The 19,280-nt window shown below is 43.8% G+C and overlaps 1 protein-coding gene across 1 annotated transcript in view; it reads left to right on the forward strand.

Moving 5' to 3' along the window:
* The window catches only part of LOC109930964 (dynein axonemal heavy chain 8-like), a 2,199,840-nt gene that overhangs the window by 2,124,752 nt on the left and 55,808 nt on the right, over positions 1-19,280 (forward strand). The window contains 3 exon segments of the mRNA XM_048596622.1: positions 4,703-4,955; positions 10,286-10,476; positions 10,919-11,040. Of these exon segments, the coding sequence (XP_048452579.1) occupies positions 4,703-4,955; positions 10,286-10,476; positions 10,919-11,040 (566 nt within the window).

Here is a 19,280-nt window from a genome sequence, read left to right on the forward strand (position 1 = left end):
TATAAATCCTATCTCTTATAATCCTTTCCAACACTTTACCCACAACCGAAGTAAGGCTCACTGGTCTATAATTACCAGGGTTGTCTCTACTCCCCTTCTTGAACAAGGGGACAACATTTGCTAGTCTCCAGTCTTCTGGCACTATTCCTGAAGACAATGACGACATAAAGATTAAAGCCAAAGGCTCTGCAATTTCCTCTCTCGCTTCCCAGAGAATCCTAGGATAAATCCCATCCGGCCCAGGGGACTTATCTATTTTCACACCTTCCAGAATTGCTAACACCTCCTCCTTATGAACCTCAATCCCGTCTAGTCTAATAGACTGTATCTCAGTATTCTCCTCGACTGCCACTGAACTTGCTGGTTAACCTTAAGAGAATCCTGAACTAAGATTTCTAAGTCCGTTTGTGCTTCAGATTTCTGAAGCCATTCCTTGTTTAGAAAAAAGCCTACACATCTATTCTTCCTACCAAATTGCATAACCTCACACTTTCCCGCATGGTATCCCATCTATCATTTCTTGTCCTAACTTGTCCATTTCTTCTGCAGCCTCCCAACCTCCTTAACACTATCTGTCCCTTCACCTATCTTTGTGTCACCTGCAAATTTCACAACAATGCCCTCAGTCCCTTTATCCAGACCGTTAATGTATAACATGAGTAGCTGCGGTCCCAACACTTTTTCCCAACTATTACAAGGGGGCATAATTTTAAGGTGATTGGAGGAAGGTATAGGGGAGATGGCAAAGGTAGGTTCTTCACACAGAAAGTTCTGGGTGCATGGAATGCGCTGCCAGCGGTGGTAGTGGAGTCAGATACATTAGGGACATTTAAGCGACTCTTGGATAGGCACACGGATGATAGTAAAAAATAGGGTATGCAGGGTAGTTTGATCTTAGAGTAGGATAATAGGCTGGCACAACATCATGGGCTGAAGGGCCTGTACTGTTCTATGTTCTGTGTTCTATGACCCTTGCGGTACTACTCTAGTCACCAGCTGCCATCCTGAAAAAGACTCCTTTATTCTCATCGTCTGCCAGTCAGCCAATTCCTCTATCCATACCAGGTCCTTGCCCCTAACACCATGGGCATTTATGTTATTTAGCAGCTTCCTGTGCAGCACCTTGTTAGAGGCCTTCTGGAAATCCAAATAGATCATGTCCATTGACTGGCCTTTGTCTAACTTGCTCATTACCTCCTCAAAGAATTCGAACAGATTTGGCAGGCATGACCTCCCCTTAACAAAACTGTGCCAGCTCAGTCCTATTTTACAATGCACTTGCAAGTACTCCGCAACTTCTTCCTTAATAACGGACTCTAAAATCTTACCAATGATTGAGGTCAGGCTTATCAGCCTCTTACACATCGTCAGATCCAGAATTGCCCATTCTCTAGCGGGCTCCACCACAAGCTGCTCCAAAATACATCACAGAGACATTCCATGAATTCCTTTTCTTTGGATATGCTACCAACCTGATTTTCCCAGTCCACTTACACACTGCAGTCCCCCATGAATATTGTAATAGTGCCTTTCTTAGCTGCCTTTTCCACATCCTGATTTATTTTCCGCCCCACATTCTGATTACTGCTCGGAGGCCTGTACATAACTCCCATCAGGGTCATCTTTCCTTTGCAGTTCCTCAACTCTACCAATGCAGATTCTACTCCTTCCGACCCTGTATCACTTCTTCCTATTGATTTAATTTCATTTCTTACAATCAAGGCAACACTGATCCCTCTACCCATCTGCCTGTGCTTTTGATAGGACGTTTGTCTTTGAATGTTTAGTTCCCAGCCCTAATCTCCTTGCAGCCATGTCTGTATGATGCCCACAACACTGTACCCACCAATTTCAATGTGCACTGCAAGCTCATTTGCCTTGTTTCGTATACTGCACACACTTAAGTACAAGACACTCGGTCCTGAGTTGATTGTCCCCTTCTCGTAGTTGTCCCCTTCTCATAGTTGTCCCCTTACCTGCTGTGCCTGAAGTTAGATTCCTGACCCATTCCATACCCTCTGTCCTATTACTTGCTCTGGAAACTGTATTAACCTCTCCTGAGCCCCCTTCTTCTCCCCTTTTAACTAATTTAAAGTCATTGTGACCTCGATTTATGCCATTAGTTCATCTATCTTATTCCGAATTAGCCATGCATTAAGATAAATTTAAGTTTGTTTTATTATCGAGTTTCCCAACACTTGTACAGTTCTTGATACAACTGAACATGCAACTGAACTTACCCCTTCTCCACTATTTCATTCAAAACCCCATCCATAGCCAAGACTCTGGTCCCAGCAGGATTCTGGCAGAGAACAAGCCATTGGAGCAGTTCCCTCCTTCCCCAGTACTGATGTCAATATCCCAGTAATTCAAGCCCATTTCTCCCACACTAATCTTTAAGCTGTGCATTTACCTCTTTAATTTTGTTAACCCTGTGCCAATTTGCTCATGCATCAGATAGTAATCCGGAGATTATTATCTTTTTGGTTCTTCTTTTTAGTTCAGCCCCTAGTTGCTCGTATACTCTCAGAAGAACCTCTTTCTGCCTATATCATTGGTACCTATGTGGATCACGACAACTGGATCTTTCCCCTTCCACTCCAAGTTCCTCTACAGCCCAGATGAGATATGCTGAACCTGGGCATTAGGCTAGCAACACAGCCTTCAGGACTTTCAATCCTGGCCACAGAGAACTCTGTCTATTCTCCTGACTATACTATGTCCAATAACAACTACATTTCTCTTTTCTCCTCCCTCTTGAATGGCTCCCTGCACCACGGTGCTGTGGTCAATTTGCTCATCCTCCCTACAGCTCCCACTCTCGTCCACACAGGGAGCAAGAATCTCAAAGCTGTTAGACAAGCTCAAGGGCTGAGGCTCCTTCAGCACTACCTCCTGGAACCCTCTACCTGCCTCGCATGTACTCACACCCTCCTGTTCCTGACCACTGTCTGAATTCAAGGTAGTTTGTCTAAGGCGTGTGACTGCCTCCTGAAACACAGCATCCAGGTAACTCTCCCTCTCCCTAATGTGTCGCAGTGTTTGAAGCTCTGACTCCAGCTTATCAATTCTGAGCCAGAGTTCCTCAAGCAACTGATGCTTGCTAAAGATGTAGTCACTATGACCATAATGGGGTCCACTAGCTCCTACATCATGCAGGCACAGCACATTGCCTGACCCAGGATCTCTATTTAATGACTTAGTTCTTAGTATGTTGTTATAAAAATTTTCTACTGGTCTTTTAGTTTGTAATCTGTAAATATTTCTCCTATTTTCCTTCAATCTGAAAGTAACCTATAGTAGATAGTTAAATTAGCTGCTGTTATCACCCAATGGACGTAACAGTATTCATGTGCTGTCACTCTTTGTTTTGTGCTGGGCCCCCGATCTTGGGCTTCAAAAAAAAAAGCCCTACAAACTGTGAATCCAAAAAAAACAAGCAAAAAATCCCCTTTACCTCTGCATTAAATTCCCATGCTTTCTCCAAAGTCCCCAAAATATATACTCACTCAGTCCCACTCCATATGCAACCTCTCCTTCCTGAGTGAAGCTTACTGATTGACCTCGTTCTGAAAGACCAAATATAACACATGTACTGGTTCCCTTCTATCCACTCTGGTTGAGACTTCCTCAAAATCTCTACTAAATTAGTCAGACATGGTTTCCCTTTCATGAAGCCAAGCTGACTCTGCTTGATTAAATTATGAATTTCCAAATGTTCCTCTGTTACTTCCTTAATAAATTTTTCCAATACTTTTCCAACAATAGATGTTAGGTTAATCAGGCTATAGTCACCTGCTTTCTGCCTTCCTCATTTCAGATGCTGCCTGACCTGCTGAGTTTCTCCGGTGTTTACTGTAAATAAATTACTGGTTAATCATTTCATATTTTGATCATTTATGCTACTACACTCCTTGCTGCTATTGCTTTGTACCAGATAAAAAGTGCTTAATATGATACAACACAGATAAAAGCTTCTAACTAAGGATACCAGAAATCTGAAATTAAAACAGAAAATGGTGGAACTACTCAGAGGGTCTGACTGCTTCTGTGGAGTCAATGGTTTATGTAGTGGTTTGCTTCATGACTGAACTAAGGTCGAAATGTAATAGGTTTTAAACAAGTGAAAGACAACAGGAGGGATAAAGAACAAAAGGGAAGGTTTATGACAGATTTGAAGCCAGAAGAAGCTACCTGTCAAAAACATTACCTGGTCCAAAATGTAAAGTTAATAGTAGCAAAAAAACAAAACATTTGTCCAGAGTGGATGTGAATGTTTGGAGGGATGTGGGCCAGGAGCAGGCAGGTGGGACTACTTTAGTTTGGGATTATGGTCAGCATGGACTGGTTGGATTGAAGGTCTGTTTCTGTGCTGTATGACACTATGACTCTATGAATGACAGAGTATTGTACAACTACATCCAACAGCAAATAAATGAATGAATGAATAAAATCTCAACAGAAAATCTATTCCAGCCAATCATTTGCAATGGAAAGGCATCTTTGTACCTTCAAAGAATATTCTGTCCACAAAAACTGTCCTGAAGAGAGCATCAATTTGAATTTCAAAATTATTCTGTGAAGGGAGACAGTGAAGCTCATGTGAAGCAGAAAGACCTATTTCTGTGCTGCAGTACATATTTTGTAAATTAAGCTGCTTCATGTCATGAGAAACGAGCTCTTGACTAGATCTTCTTTTCAGGTTCACTGGTGGATGATGAGTCTTTGATTGGAGTCCTTCAGGTAACCAAGACAACAGCAACTGAAGTAAGTGAGAAGCTGCACGTGGCAGCAGAGACGGAGATAAAGATTAACACTGCACAGGAAGAATACCGACCAGCAGCTACTCGTGGGAGTATTCTGTATTTCCTCATCACTGAAATGAGCATGGTTAACATGATGTACCAGACCTCACTTGCACAATTTCTGAAATTATTTGACCTCTCTATGGCAAGGTATGTTTCTCAATGCTGTCAGTTAGTAACTTATAAAGAAAAGGTTTACAGAAAGTAATCAAACCAATGGAGGCCAGATCTGTTCATGTGCAAGTCTGATATCATCAAAGCACATTTGAAAAAACATCCAGTGCTGACAATCTGACATGATAATACAAAGATTAGAAACACACATTAATCAGAGGTGGAGGCCCAGACGAATGCTCTGAGGACATGGGTTCAAAGTGCACCACAACAGATAGTGAAATTTGAATGCAATTGAAGAAAGTCTGGAATTAAAAAGCTAGTCTAGTGAAGATCAAGTGTTAATTGTCATTCAAAGCCATCTGGTTCACTAATGTCCATGAAGGGAGGATATCTGTGATCCTTACCTGACCTGGCCGAAATGTGACTCCAGACACGCAGCAATATGAAATGGCCTAACAAGCTACTCAGTGGTCCCAAAACCTGTCTAAATAAAATTGGATGGATCATCCAGCACCAAAAAACTGACAAAGACAAACCTATCCCTATTCACCATGCAAAGTTCTTGTTAGTAAACTCAGCAAGTTTGTGAGAAAATTGGGGAGCTGTCCCAAAGACTGTTCAAGCAATAGCCTGAAAAATTCATACCTCACAGAATTTTACCTTACACTGACCCACTCACTGCACCAGGAAACACATGCATACACTGTACTGGGTAACATGCACATGCACTGTACCAGGAAATGGATCCAGTTACTCTACCAGGAAACGCGTACACGCGCTGTACTGGGAAATGTTTCCATACACTGCCCAGGGAAACAACCATACCCACTCTACGGGAAACAGATACACTCACTGTACTGGGAAACACATATGCTCACTGTACTAGGAAACAGACTCTCTCACTATACCTGGAAACAAACCCACACCAGTCTACTGGGAAACAGACCCACAGACTGTCCTGGGAAAGAAACCCACACAGTGTACCAGGAAACAGACCCGTTCAGTCTAACGGGAAACAGACCCACATGCTGTACCAGGAAATATACACATGCACTGTACTGGGAAACACGTATACTCACTGTACCAGGAAGCACGTACAGGCATTGTACCTGGAAACACTGGGAAACATGTACATGTGCTGTACCGGGACACATATACACTACCGTACTGGGAAACACGTACGTGCATTGTACCAAGAAACACATTTACTCACTGTGCTGGGAAACACATACAGGCACTGTATTGGTAAATGAGTCCATTCACTGTCCTGGGAAACAGCTATAACCACTCTATAGGAAACATGTACATTCACTGTACTGGGAAACACATACACTCACTGTACCATGAAACACGTACAGGCATTGTATCTGGAAACATGTACACACACTGTACCAGGAAACATGTACACGCACTGGACCGGGAACCACATGCAATCACTCTATTAGGAAGCATGTACACTCACTGTACCGGGAAACAGACCCACTCACTCTAACGGGAAATAGACCCACACACTGCATTTGGAAACAAAACCACTCACCGTGCAGGGAAACAGATCCACTCATTGCACTGGGAAACAGACCCACTCACTGTACTGGGAAACAGACCCACTCACTCTACTGGGAAACAGACCCATACACTGTACCAGGAAACAGTTACACTGATTGTACCAGGAAACGACTACACACACAGTCCTGGAAAATGGGTGTACTCACCATATCAGGAAATACATGGACTCATGGTATTGGAAAACATGTACACTCACTGTACTGGGACATGGGTCCATGCACTGTCCTTGGAAATAGCTACACCCACTCTATGGGAAACACGTACACTCACTGTACCAGGAAACACATAAATGTGCTGTACCGGTACACACGTACACTGACTACCAGGAAACATGTACGTGCAGTGTACCAGGAAACACATATACTCACTGTGCTGGAAAACATGTACAGGCACTGTACTTGGAAATGAGTCCATTCACAGTGCTGGGGAACAGCTATAACTACACTATGGGAAACATGTACACTCACTGCACTGGGAAACATGTACACTCACTGCACTGGGAAACGTGTACACTCACTGCACTGGGAAACATGTACACACACTGTACTGGGAAACGTATACACACTGTACTGGGAAACGTACACGCACTGCACTGGGAAACATGTACACGCACTGCACTGGGAAACATGTACATGCACCGTACTGGGAAACATGTACACACACTGTACTGGGAAACACATACATGCACTATAACAGGAAGCATGTACAGGCAGTATACCTGGAAACACGTACACACACTGTAACGGGAAACACGTACACTCATTGCAGCAGGAAACACGTATGTGCACTTTAATGGTAAACGCATACACGCACTGTACTGGGAAACCCATGCACTCACTTTAACGGGAAACACGTACACACACTGTACTGGGAACCATGTACACTCTCTTTAACGGTAAGCACATACACGCACTGTACTGGGAAACACGCACACTCACTTTAACGGGAAACGCGTACACACACTGTATTGGGAACCATGTACACTCACTTTAATGGGAAACATGTACACACGCACTCACTGTACCTGGAAACACGTTCACTCCCTGTAGGGGAAACACATACACGCACTGTACTGAGATACACATACCCTCACTGCACCAGGAAACATGTACACGTGCTGTACTGGGAAATGGGTCCATTCACTGCCCTGGGAAACAGCTACACCCACTCTACAGGAAATGCATACACTTACTATACCAGGAAATACATATGCTCACTGTACCTGGAAACACGAATACTCACTGTACCTGGAAACATGTAGACACACTGTAATGCGAAACATGTACACGCACTGTACAGGAAATACATGCAGATGCACGGTAATGGAAACACGTAAATGTACTGTACCAGGAAACAGGTACACGCATTGTACTGAGAAACATGTACTAAAGCGGGAAACACTTACACTCACTGTACCGGGAAACATGTACATTCACTGTACCAGGAAACACGAATACTCACTGTAACAAGAAACACGAATACTCACTGTACCTGGAAACATGTAGACGCACTGCAACAGAAAACACATACACACACTGTACTGGGCATTGGGTCTGCTCACGGTACCAGGAGACGCATACACCCCATGTACTGTGAAATGGATCCAGATACTGTACTGGAAAACAGGTATACCCACTGTCCCGAGAAGTGGGTCCATTCCTTCCCCGAAAGGCATTAACAAACCTGATGGATTTTTGCAATTGTGGTCTCACGTTCATAATTCTACTCACACCCAATTTGAAATATATTGATTGAATTTATATTCCACTCGCTGGCGTGGTAGGATTTGAGCAATTGTCCCAGAGAATATGCCTGTGTCTTTGAATCATTCATCAAGTGACATTATCGCTGCACTATCACCTCCCCTTTCAGGAACTAAGGACTTTCATATGCTTGATTTCCCATGTTAATTCTGATCATTCTCTCTCTGCAGCTTTTCTGCAGCTGTAATACTATAATCTGCACTCTGTTCTGCTACCCTGATGCACTTTGTATGGTGCGATCTACTTGTATAGCGCGCAAAACAGCACTTTTCACTGTATCTCGGTACATGTGACAACAATAAATCAAATGATCAATTTAAATTGGGCAGAACTTTACAGGCTGCTGTGAGTTATTAGGAGGATGGGCATAGGAATTTAATAAGGAGGGAGGGAAAAAAGTCAGTTTCCTGATGAAGAGTTGAACTTGTGTTATTAAATTCTCAAAACCTTTTCAGGCAGGTTGGAATTGCCAGCCTTCATGCTTTGTATTCATTAGATGTCATGAATATCATGAATGACCAAGCCTGCTGAAATTACTTGTAGTGGCACAATTTTGTTCACCAAAAATAAGAATCATAAACCCAACTCAATGTCTGATGCATGAAACTGATGGGGTAGACTTTTTCCTGTCAGCTCCAGTTTGTACAAACTTGGTCAGTTACTCAGCTCCTTCATAACCAATGCAAACACTTGCAGCATTTTCTGAAGAAGGGTCCAGACCTGAAACAACAGCTTTCCTGCTCCTCTGATGCTGCCTTGCCTGCTGTGTTCATCCAGCTTGTTATCACTTCTAGCATTAGGAGTGAGCCTCTCCATGTTGACCAGCCCATGAGAAGTCTCAGTCAGTGCAGTCTGGATTGTAGCTGGGAGACAGGAAAAGTAAGGCAGCCATAGGGCAGGCAGGCAGGGCTGAACTCAAAAGCCATCTTTTATGCTGGTGTCCTTGTCCCATGCAAGCCTTTTCTAAAAGCTGTCAGGAGTGTACATTCTTCGAGTTGTGAGGAAATGTCAGTGACCTGATAGTATGTGAACTGCTGAGTGCTGTAGTTCCTAGGTATAAAGTGTGAACCCTAGCAGATATGTGAAAGACAGGATCCTTATGGATACAGCCGTGCTTTGTTAGTAGCTGCAGTGAAGTGACAGACATTGCTTGCACGTGAGCCATCTGGTGGGGATGCCTGACACACCCAGCCTCCTGTGTGACAGTGGACTGCAGCAATAACCTTACACCACTAACTCATGCTCCTACGAATGTGAAGCATTGAGTAGACAGTGGGACATACCCTAGAAGAGCACAGCACATCATTCCTCCTCTTTTGGTATTGGAAGCAAGTTCTCATGAGTGGCCACAGTTGTCGACTTCCACAGCCACCTCTGTCCAGCTGCCTTCATCAGTCAGAATGACATCTTGTTGTCATTCACAGAGAAAGACCACTTCCATTTCCCTCCCTGGACAGTCTTCAGAAGAACCTCTAGGGAGACATGGCTTAAGTGTGACACCACTTTGTCATGGTCTCTGTCATCTCTGGGAGTGATGAGGTGGGGTGGAATGATGAGCAGAGCTTCAGTGATGCTCCTAGGTTGTTGCAAGTGAAGTGCTGTCCCAGTGCTTTTTTAAATATGGTGTCTGGATATTGGAGCCCTGCATGTTTCAGAACTTCCTACCTGTAAAATCCAGTGTTTTTCACACATATGCATATGTAATGAGTGGAGAACAGCAGTACCATGGGAAAAAAACCACCTCACCCTGAAAAATAGTCCGTCCAACTGTCAGAGCCACCATGACTCTTAACCTCGAGAGAAAATTCTGCTCATCGTTTCCACTTCTGGAAACCCAAAGTTAAGGATTAACTGTTTCCATGCTGTGCTATCTGTACAGCTCTATATACACCATTTTTGTAAACAAATGGAAGGTTTCAGTATGAAGCTCAGCTTTCTATTCTGCTGGTGAAGAACTACGTATAATGGAATTTAAATGTAACTAATCGTGAGTTTGTCAATCACACTAGAGTTTTCTGATTTTTCTTCATGTAGATCTAAGAAGTCACCAGTTGCTTCAAAGAGGATCAGCAATATTATTGACTACTTGACCTATGAAGTCTTTAAATATTCAGTGCGTGGTCTTTATGAAACTCACAAGTTCCTTTTCACTTTATTGCTGCCTCTGAAGATTAACCTTGAGCGAGGTTACATCAAGCACAATGAATTTCAGACCCTTATAAAAGGTATGGTTCCTTATTCCCGAGAATCTCAGCTGGACGTAGAGAATTAGTGAAGCTCCTATTATATTCAATGGGCTACAATGGATGTATAAATTATAACATTTCTTTAAATTATCTTTTAAGCAACTTAAAAATTCCTTGTGACCCACACCAGTGCTGAAAATGCAGCAAAGTAAAAATTGTGAGCACTGCAGTGGCCTTGGCCTTGTTGCAAAACCCCACTCATCTCAATACTGGTCAGCAGGTTAAGTGCTGCTTGATGTTGCTCAAGCCAGCCAAGGCCAAGGTTTGGCTGTAAACAAGGGGGGTGAGCATGACAACAACCCTACTGCCACTCCCCACCCCACCGTAAAATCCAGCCCATTGTTTTGGTTCAGGTACACATGCTGTCTAGGAAACTGGAGAACTGTTTTACTAAAGATGAATTCTTTGTCTCATTGTACAGGTGGCGCAGCTCTTGACCTAAAAGCTAGTCCACCAAAACCCTTCCGCTGGATCCTTGATATGACCTGGTTGAACTTGGTGGAGCTGAGCAAACTCTCTCAGTTTGCAGAGATATTGACCCAGGTATTGTAGCTGTTTCCTGTTCAGGAGCATAACGTACAAACTGATTCAACAAACAAACAGAAAGTGTCACAGTTTTAAATAGGCCAATCCTTGAATTGGAAACACATTTGGGAACATGGAAAGTTAACAGCAAAGTCATCATTATGGCTAATCTTATCAGCAATGTTGCATTTTCTAATCATTCTAAAGTCACTTTATTCTAGTTGCATTTTAATGGGAGATGAACTGCAGCCCTTAGAAGGTTGGGATCCAGGACGAGTGAGGGACAGAAACTGCAGTGGAGCTAGAGATGAATAGCAGAAACCTGCTTTTCATGACCCTTGTAATTATTATACTAGGGTCCTACAGATTGAGACTGTCCTATGTGTGGCACAAACAAAACCAGTGTTAAAAAGGGAGCTGATGTGTTTGTGAGTCCAAGTGGTAACATTTTCAACAATTAATATCGTCTAATTATAACTATTATTTGTAGATGAAGTCTAATCAACTGTTGTTCCTATAGCTATTTACTTCTTTTTTGTAATTCTTTTATGGATGTGTGTTGCTGACGAGGCAGCATTTGTTGTCAATCCGTCAGTGCCTTTAAGAAGGCCAAGGCTCAGAACCACTGTTCTCTGCAGTGTCGGCAGACCCACATGCCATTGGACAGGATGTTCTAGGATTTTGACCCAGAGGCAACAAAGGAAGGGTGATATAATTCCAAGACATACTGCGTATGACTTGAAGTAGGCAGTGCAAGTGGTGGTGCTCTCATGTATCTGCCACTCTTGCTCTTCTAATTAGTAGAGTTCCTGGCTTTGGAAGATGCTGTCAGACGAGCTTTGATGAGTTAATGTAGTTCATCATGTAACTGGTACACACTGCATCTACTGTACATTGATGTGGAGGGAATCTGTATTTAATGTGGTGAATAGGATACTGATCAAGCGGGCTGCTTTGTTCTGGATGGTGTCAAGCTTCTTGAGTGTTGTTGGAACTGCACCCATCCAGACAAGTGGGGAGTATTCCATCACACTCCTGACTTGTGCCTTGTAGATGGTGGACAGGCTTTGGCAAGTCAGGAGGTGAGCTACTCATTACAGCATTTCTGCCTTCTGACCTGCTCTTGTAACCATTGTATTTATATAGCTCAATTGGGTTCAGTTTTCTTCTATGTTTTTGTTGTTAATATAATTCTTAGCGCACTCACGATTACTGAATAAGTACTGTCCAATCATAAGAATACATCTAATGTTTGCCATTATTTTCTGTGTTCTGCAAATTTGGGCTGATTGAGTACAGCTGGTACTCTGCCTGCTGTGAACAGCTGGTTCAATATGATCCACTTGTCTTTGGGAAAGTATTACTTATCATCATACTGGCACTGAAATACATATACTGCATTACCAATTTGTGTGATTAGTCGAATGTCTTTTTGACATGATTATAGTATCCTTCCGGTAGAGAATACAACTCGTTCTTGCATAGTAGCAGCAGTGTGAACTGGCTAGCTGCCTTGATGTTCAATTTTCTGCAATACCATATCCTTCCAGGGTAATGTAAGGTAGACTGGGCATTTTTCTGAAGCCAAAAATTTCAGTCTTAGGCCCATTCAAGGCTTTGTGGCAAATACTACAAGCAGTGATTTCTTAGGGATAGCCATTATCATGCAGGATGGCTTTGATGCACCCTATTTTAGCAGCCAGTTTTTACAGATTGCAAATAGGTTGGGCCCCGTGAACGAGTTGCCAATAAAAGTTAATTTATGCAACATGGAAAAGGGGTTCTTCTGGTGTAATGGTAATGTCCCTAACTCTGAGTTGGGAGGCCTGGGTTCAATTGCCATCTCCTTCAGAGGTGTGTAGTAATGTCCCTGAACAGGTTGATCAGAAAATATCTTGAACTGAGAATCCCAATATTTATTGTGAAGGTAGGCTGGCATTTCCACAGTGAATTTGAGTGTGAGTTAGAGCACCTTAAGGTCTGCAAGAAAATTCTTATTTGCAGCTGTGTGTTCAATACAACAAACATACGACCCATCTCCTTGTTGTCAGCAATCACGAACGAGTATGATTGTCTACCCAGGAAATCCCATGTCACTGGTCATGGATGCTGTGGGTTCTTGTCTGGCTGATGAGCCTGGTCCTAGAGGCACATCTGCAACCACACATTTGGCAGGTGTTTCTGGGAGTTAGAACTGATCCTTGACCTTGAGATCGCTGGCATTTCTTTCTCCAGTTCCTTTTCCGTATTTCCTTTTGCCAATGCATGTTCTCAAAAGATTGTATCCCTTCATATAGGGGTTTCCTCCAAGTCAGTTTATTCTGAACAAGTGTACCCCACACATTGATATCTAATGTGCACTTCTTGAGGGAAGTCTTCATGGTGTCTTTGAAATTCTTCCTTGTTTGAGTGCCTTCCTTAAGCTGAGCAAAAATTATTTGCTTTGGCAGTCAGAACTCAGTCATCCTAAGCACATGGCCAGCCCAGCGGAGTTGGTTTCAGATGATCACGGCTGATGCTGATGCGATTGGCTCCTTCAAGGGTGTTAATGTTAGTACACCTGTCCTGCCAGCCTATGCAGAGAACATTCTGAAACAGCATTGATAGTGGACAGGATTTTGTTGAATGCTGAGGGGAAATGGTTGGAAACTCTCTTGTTCCAGATAGTCATTGGCTGGCATTTGCACAGCATGAATGTTTCTTGCCAATTATAAGTCTGGATATTGTCCAGGTCTTGCTGCATTTGAAAATGGACTGCTTTAGTATCTAAGGAGTTGTAAATGGTGAACATTGTGCAGTCATCAGCAAACATCCCCACTTCTGACCTTCTGATCTTATGATGGAGGGAAGGTCGTTGGTGAAGTAGCTGAACTAAACTCACCAACTCAGCCCTTCTGGCTGAAGACAGCGGTCTTCTTAATTTCAGTGGTGGGAGAGGTGAGAGCGCAGGCCAGGGGGCAGCCAGGAAGTAAGGTTTCCTGATAAATAAACTTGCCTCGTGAATAGGCGGAGCGAAGGCTGAGCAGAGCAAATGCGGACACGGGGACTGCTGGGTAAGTGAACTGTTATATTCGGGCAGTGCCTAACCCGAAACACTGCACAACTAGTGTCTCCCACCCATCATCCTCCTCTAACCAAAAAAAAATGACTCTGTGTGGAGGGTTGGTTAGGTAAGCTTTTTTTTCTCTTTATCTCTTTTGAAAATTTAGAGTAGAGGGGATGGAAGCTAGGGCAGTTGCATGCTCCTCTTATAAGATGTGGGAGGTAAGGGTCACTACTAGTGTCCCTTCTGACTTCACCTGCGAGAAGTGCACCCAACTCCAACTTCTCACAGACCGCGTTAGGGAACTGGAGCTGGAGCTAGATGAACTCAGGTTCATTCGGGAGGCAGCGGGGTGATAGATAGGAGTTATAGGGAGGTTGTCACACCCAAGTTACAGGATAAAGATAGCTGGGTGACTGTCAGGAGAGGGAAAGGGAATAGGCAGATAGTGCAGGGATCCCCTGTGGCCGTTCCCCTCAATAATAAGTATACCGCTTTGGATACTGTTGTGGGGCATGACCGACCGGGGAAAGCCATAGCGGCCAGGTCTCTGGCACTGACCCTGGCTCTGTGGATCAGAAAGGAAAGGGGGAGAATAGGAGAGCAATAGTGATAGGAGATTCAATAGTTAGGGAGATTCTGTGGTCATGAATGAGACTCCCGGATGGTATGTTGCCTCCTGGGTACCAGGGTCAGGGATGTCTTGGATCGAGTCTACAGGATTCTTAAGGGGGAGGGTGAGCAGCCAGAAACCGTGGTACACAACGGTACCAATGACATAGCTAGGAAACGGAATGAGGACCTGAAAAGTGATTATAGGGTGTTAGGTTTGAAGCTAAAAGGCAGGACGAATGGAGTAGTCATCTCAGGATTACTACTGGTGCCATGGGCTAGTGAGGCTAGGAATAGAGAGTGAGTGCAGCTGAACATGTGGCTACAGAGCTGGTGTAGGAGGCAGGACTTCAGATATATTGGATCATTGGGATACCATCTGGGGAAGGTGGGACCTGTACAAGAAGGACTTGAACTGGAGGGACACCAATATCCTAGGCGGGAGGTTTGCTAGAGCTCTTCGGGAGGGTTTAAACTAGTTAGGCAGGGGGATGGGAACTGGAGCTATGGATCAGAGAATGGGGTAGCTGGTGTATAGGCAGATACATCATGCAGAGAGTCAATGAGGAAGGATAGACAGTTGATAGCGCAATGCTGCAGTCAGTGCAATGGGTTGAAGTGTGTCTATTTTAATGCAAGAAGTGTCAGGAATAAGGGTGATGAACTTGGATCAGTACTTGGAGCTACGATGTTGTGGCTATTACGGAGATTTGGATAACACAGGGGCGAGAATGGCTGTTGGATGTTCCGGGGTTTAGATGTTTCAAAAGAAATAGGAAGGTAAAAGAGGTGGGGGAGTGCCATTGCTAATCAAGGATGGTATCACAGCTGCAGAAAGGGAGGTCATCAAGGAGAGTTTGTCTACGGAGTCAGTATGGGTGGAAATCAGAAACAGGAAAGGAACAGTCACTTTATTGATAGAGTTTTCTATAGACTCCCCGATAGCAACAGAGACACTGAGGAACAGATTGGCAGACAGATTTTGGAAAGGTGAAGAAGTAATAGGGTTGTTGTCATGGGTGACTTCAACTTCCCTAATATCGACTGGAACCTCCTAAGTACAAATAGTTTGGATGGAGCAGATTTTGTGAGGTGTGTCCAGGAAGGATTTCTGACTCAATATGCAGATAGGCCAACTAGAGGGGAGGCCATATTGGATTTAGTGCTTGGCAACGAACCAGGCCAGATGTCAGATCTCCAGATGGGAGAACGTTTTGGTGATAGTGATCACAACTCCCTGACCTTTACTATAGTCATGAAGAGGGATAGGAGCAGACGGTATGGGAAAGTATTTAATTGGGGGAGGGGGAATTACAATGCTATTAGGCAGGAACTGCGGAGCATAAATTGGGATCAGATATTCTCAGGGAAATGCATGACAGAAATGTGGAGGTTGTTTAGGGAACAGTTGCTACGAATACAGGATAGGTTTGTCCCACTGAGGCAAGGAAGGGATGTTAAGGTGAAGGAACCTTGGATGACAAGACATGTAGAACATCTAGTCAAGAGGAAGAAAGAAGCTTAGTTAAGGTTGAGGAAGCAAGGATCGAACAGGGCTCTAGAGGATTACAAGGTAGCCAGGAAGGAATTGAAGAGTGGACTTAGGAAAGCTAGAAGGGGGTATGAAAAAGCCTTGGCAGGTAGGATTAAGGAAAACCCCAAGGCGTTCTATACTTGAGGGTAGGGCCGATCAGGGATAGTGGAGGGAACTTGTGCATGGAGTCAGAGGAGGTAGGGGTGGTCCTTAATGAATACTTTGCTCCAGTATTCACCAGTGAGAGGGACCTTGTAGTTTGTGAAGATAGCATGAAACAGGCTGATATGCTCGAACAGGTTGATGTTAGGAAGGAGGATGTGCTAGAAATTTTGAAAAACATGAGGATAGATAAGTCCCCTGGGCCAGACGGGATATACCCAAGGTTACTACAAGAAGCAAGGGAAGAGATTGCTGCCCCTTTTGCAATGATCTTTGCATCTTCACTGTCTACTGGGGTAGTACCAGATGATTGGAAGGTGGCAAATGTTATTCCCTTTTTCAAGAAAGGGAATAGGGATAATCCTAGGAATTACAGATCAGTCAGTCTTACTTCTGTGTTGGGCAAATTATTGGAGAGGATTCTGAGATATAGTATTTATTATTATTTGGAAAAGTACAGTTTGATTAGAAATAGTCAGCATGGCTTTGTGAGGGGCAGGTCATGCCTCACAAGCCTTATTGAATTCTTTGAGAATGTGACAAAACACATTGATGAAGGTAGAGCAATGGATGTGGTGTATGGATTTTAGCAAGACATTTGATTCGGTTCCCCATGGTAGGCTTATTCAGAAAGTAATGAGGCTTTGGATCCAGGGAAATTTGGCTGTCTGGATACAGAATTGGCTGTCCAATAGAAGACAGAGGGTGGTAGTAGATGGAAAGTATTTAATCTGGAGCTAAGTGACCAGTGGTGTTCCGCAGGGATCTGTTCTGGGACCTCTGCTCTTTGTGATCTTTATAAATGACTTGGATGAGGAAGTGGAAGGGTGGGTTAGTAAACTTACCAATGACACGAAGGTTGGTGGAGTTGTGGACAGTATGGAGGGCTGTTGTAGGTTGCAACAGGACATTGACAGGATGCAGAGCTGGGCAAAGAAGTGGCAGATGGAATTCAACCCAGAAAAGTGTGAAGTGATTCATGTTGGAAGGTCGAATTTGAATGCAGAATACAGAGTTAATGGCAGGATTGTTGGCAGTGTGGAGGAACAGAGGGATCTTGGGGCCCACGTCCATAGATCCCTCAAAGTTGCCACCCAAGTTGATAGGGTTGTTAAGAAGGCGTATGGTGTGTTGGATTTCATTGGCAGGGGAATTGAGTTTAAGAGCCGCAAGGTTATGCTGCAGCTCTATAAAACCCTGGTTAGACCACACTGGGAATATTGTGTTCAGTTCTGGTCGCCTCATTATAGGAAGGATGTGGAAGCTTTAGAGAGGGTGCAGAGGAGATTTACCAGGATGCTTCCTGGACTGGAGGGCAGGTCTTATGAGGGAGCTAGGGCTTTTCTCATTGGAGCGAAGAAGGATGAGAGGTGACTTAATAGAGGTATACAAGATGATGAGAGGCATAGATAGAGTGGATAGCCGGAGACATTTTCCCAGGGCGGAAATGACTATTCTGATGGGGCATAATTTTAAGGTGATTGGAGGAAGGTATAGGGGAGATGTTGGAGGTAGGTTCTTTACACAGGGAGTGGTGGGTGCCTGGAATGCGCTACGAGTGGCAGGAGTGGAGTCAGATACATTCGGGACATTTAGCGACTCTTGGATAGGCATGTGGATGATAGTAAAAAGTAGGGTATGCAAGTAGTTTGATATTAGAGTAGGATAATAGGTGGGCCAAAAGGCCTGTACTGTGCTGTACTGTTCTATGTTCTGTTGCCGTGATTGCTTCAGCTTGTCTTTTGCACTAATGTGCTGGGCTCTCCCCTCATGAGGATGGTATATTTGTGGAGCGTCCTTCTCCAGTTTGTTATTTAATTGTCCACCAGCATTCACAACTGGATATGACAAGACTGCAAAACGAATATCTCAGCCATTGGTTGTGAAATTGCAAGGCTATGTCTATCAGCTTATGCTGTTTGGTGCACAAGTAGCCCTGCTTTGTAACTTCACCAAGTTGAAGCCTTATTTTTTTAAGTATGCCTGGTGCTGCTCCTGGTATACCCTCCTGCACACTCCATTGTACCAAGGTTGATCTTGATCGTAATGGTAGAGTGGAGGATAAGCCAGGTTATGAGGTTGCTGTTCATGTCAGAGTATAGATTGGCTGCTGAATTCATGAATGCATGAATGCAATTACAATGTTAATGGGATAGATCTACAAACTCAAAGCTGAATTCATGAATGCATGAATTCAGCTTTGAGTTTGTAGATCTATCCCATTAACATTGTAATCATGCCACACATCAAGATGGAGTGTAGTCTTAAAGTGAAGGTGGGACTTTGTCTCCACAAGAATTGTATGACAGGTCCCTCTTCTCGATCCTCTTGCTGACACATACAACTGCAGTAGGCAGACTGGTGAGGATGAGGTCAAATATGTTTTTCTCTCTTGTTGGTTTCCTCACCAACTGCTGCAGACCCCATCCTTTCACACCCGATCAGCTTGATCAGTGATGGTGCTGCTGAGCAACTCATGGTGTACATTGAAGTCCCCACTTAGAGTATATTGTGTGGCTTGGCAACCTCAATGCATCCTCTGAGTTGTATTTAAAATGGGGGAGCAAAGATTCAACGGCTAAGGCATCCAATTTGTCTAATTTTGACCTGATGCTATTAATTTCATGGCATCCAGAGTCATTATTGAGAACTCCCAAGCAACTCCCCCCTTACTGTATACCACTGTAGTGGCATCACTAGTGACAGAACTTCCTCAGGAATGGTTATGGCAATAAAGACCGAAATAACCGCGGATGCTGTAAATCAGGAACAAAAACAGAAGTTGCTGGAAAAGCTCAGCAGGTCTGGCAGCATCTGTGAAGAAAATGTCAAGAGTTAATGTTTCAGGTCTGGTGACCCGTCCCCAGTTCTGAGGAAGGGTCACCGGACCCAAAACGTTAACTCTGT

This window comes from Rhincodon typus, chromosome 5 (genome assembly GCF_021869965.1).
Source record: "Rhincodon typus isolate 14 chromosome 5, sRhiTyp1.1, whole genome shotgun sequence".
In the NCBI taxonomy this organism is placed as follows: Eukaryota; Metazoa; Chordata; class Chondrichthyes; order Orectolobiformes; family Rhincodontidae; genus Rhincodon; species Rhincodon typus.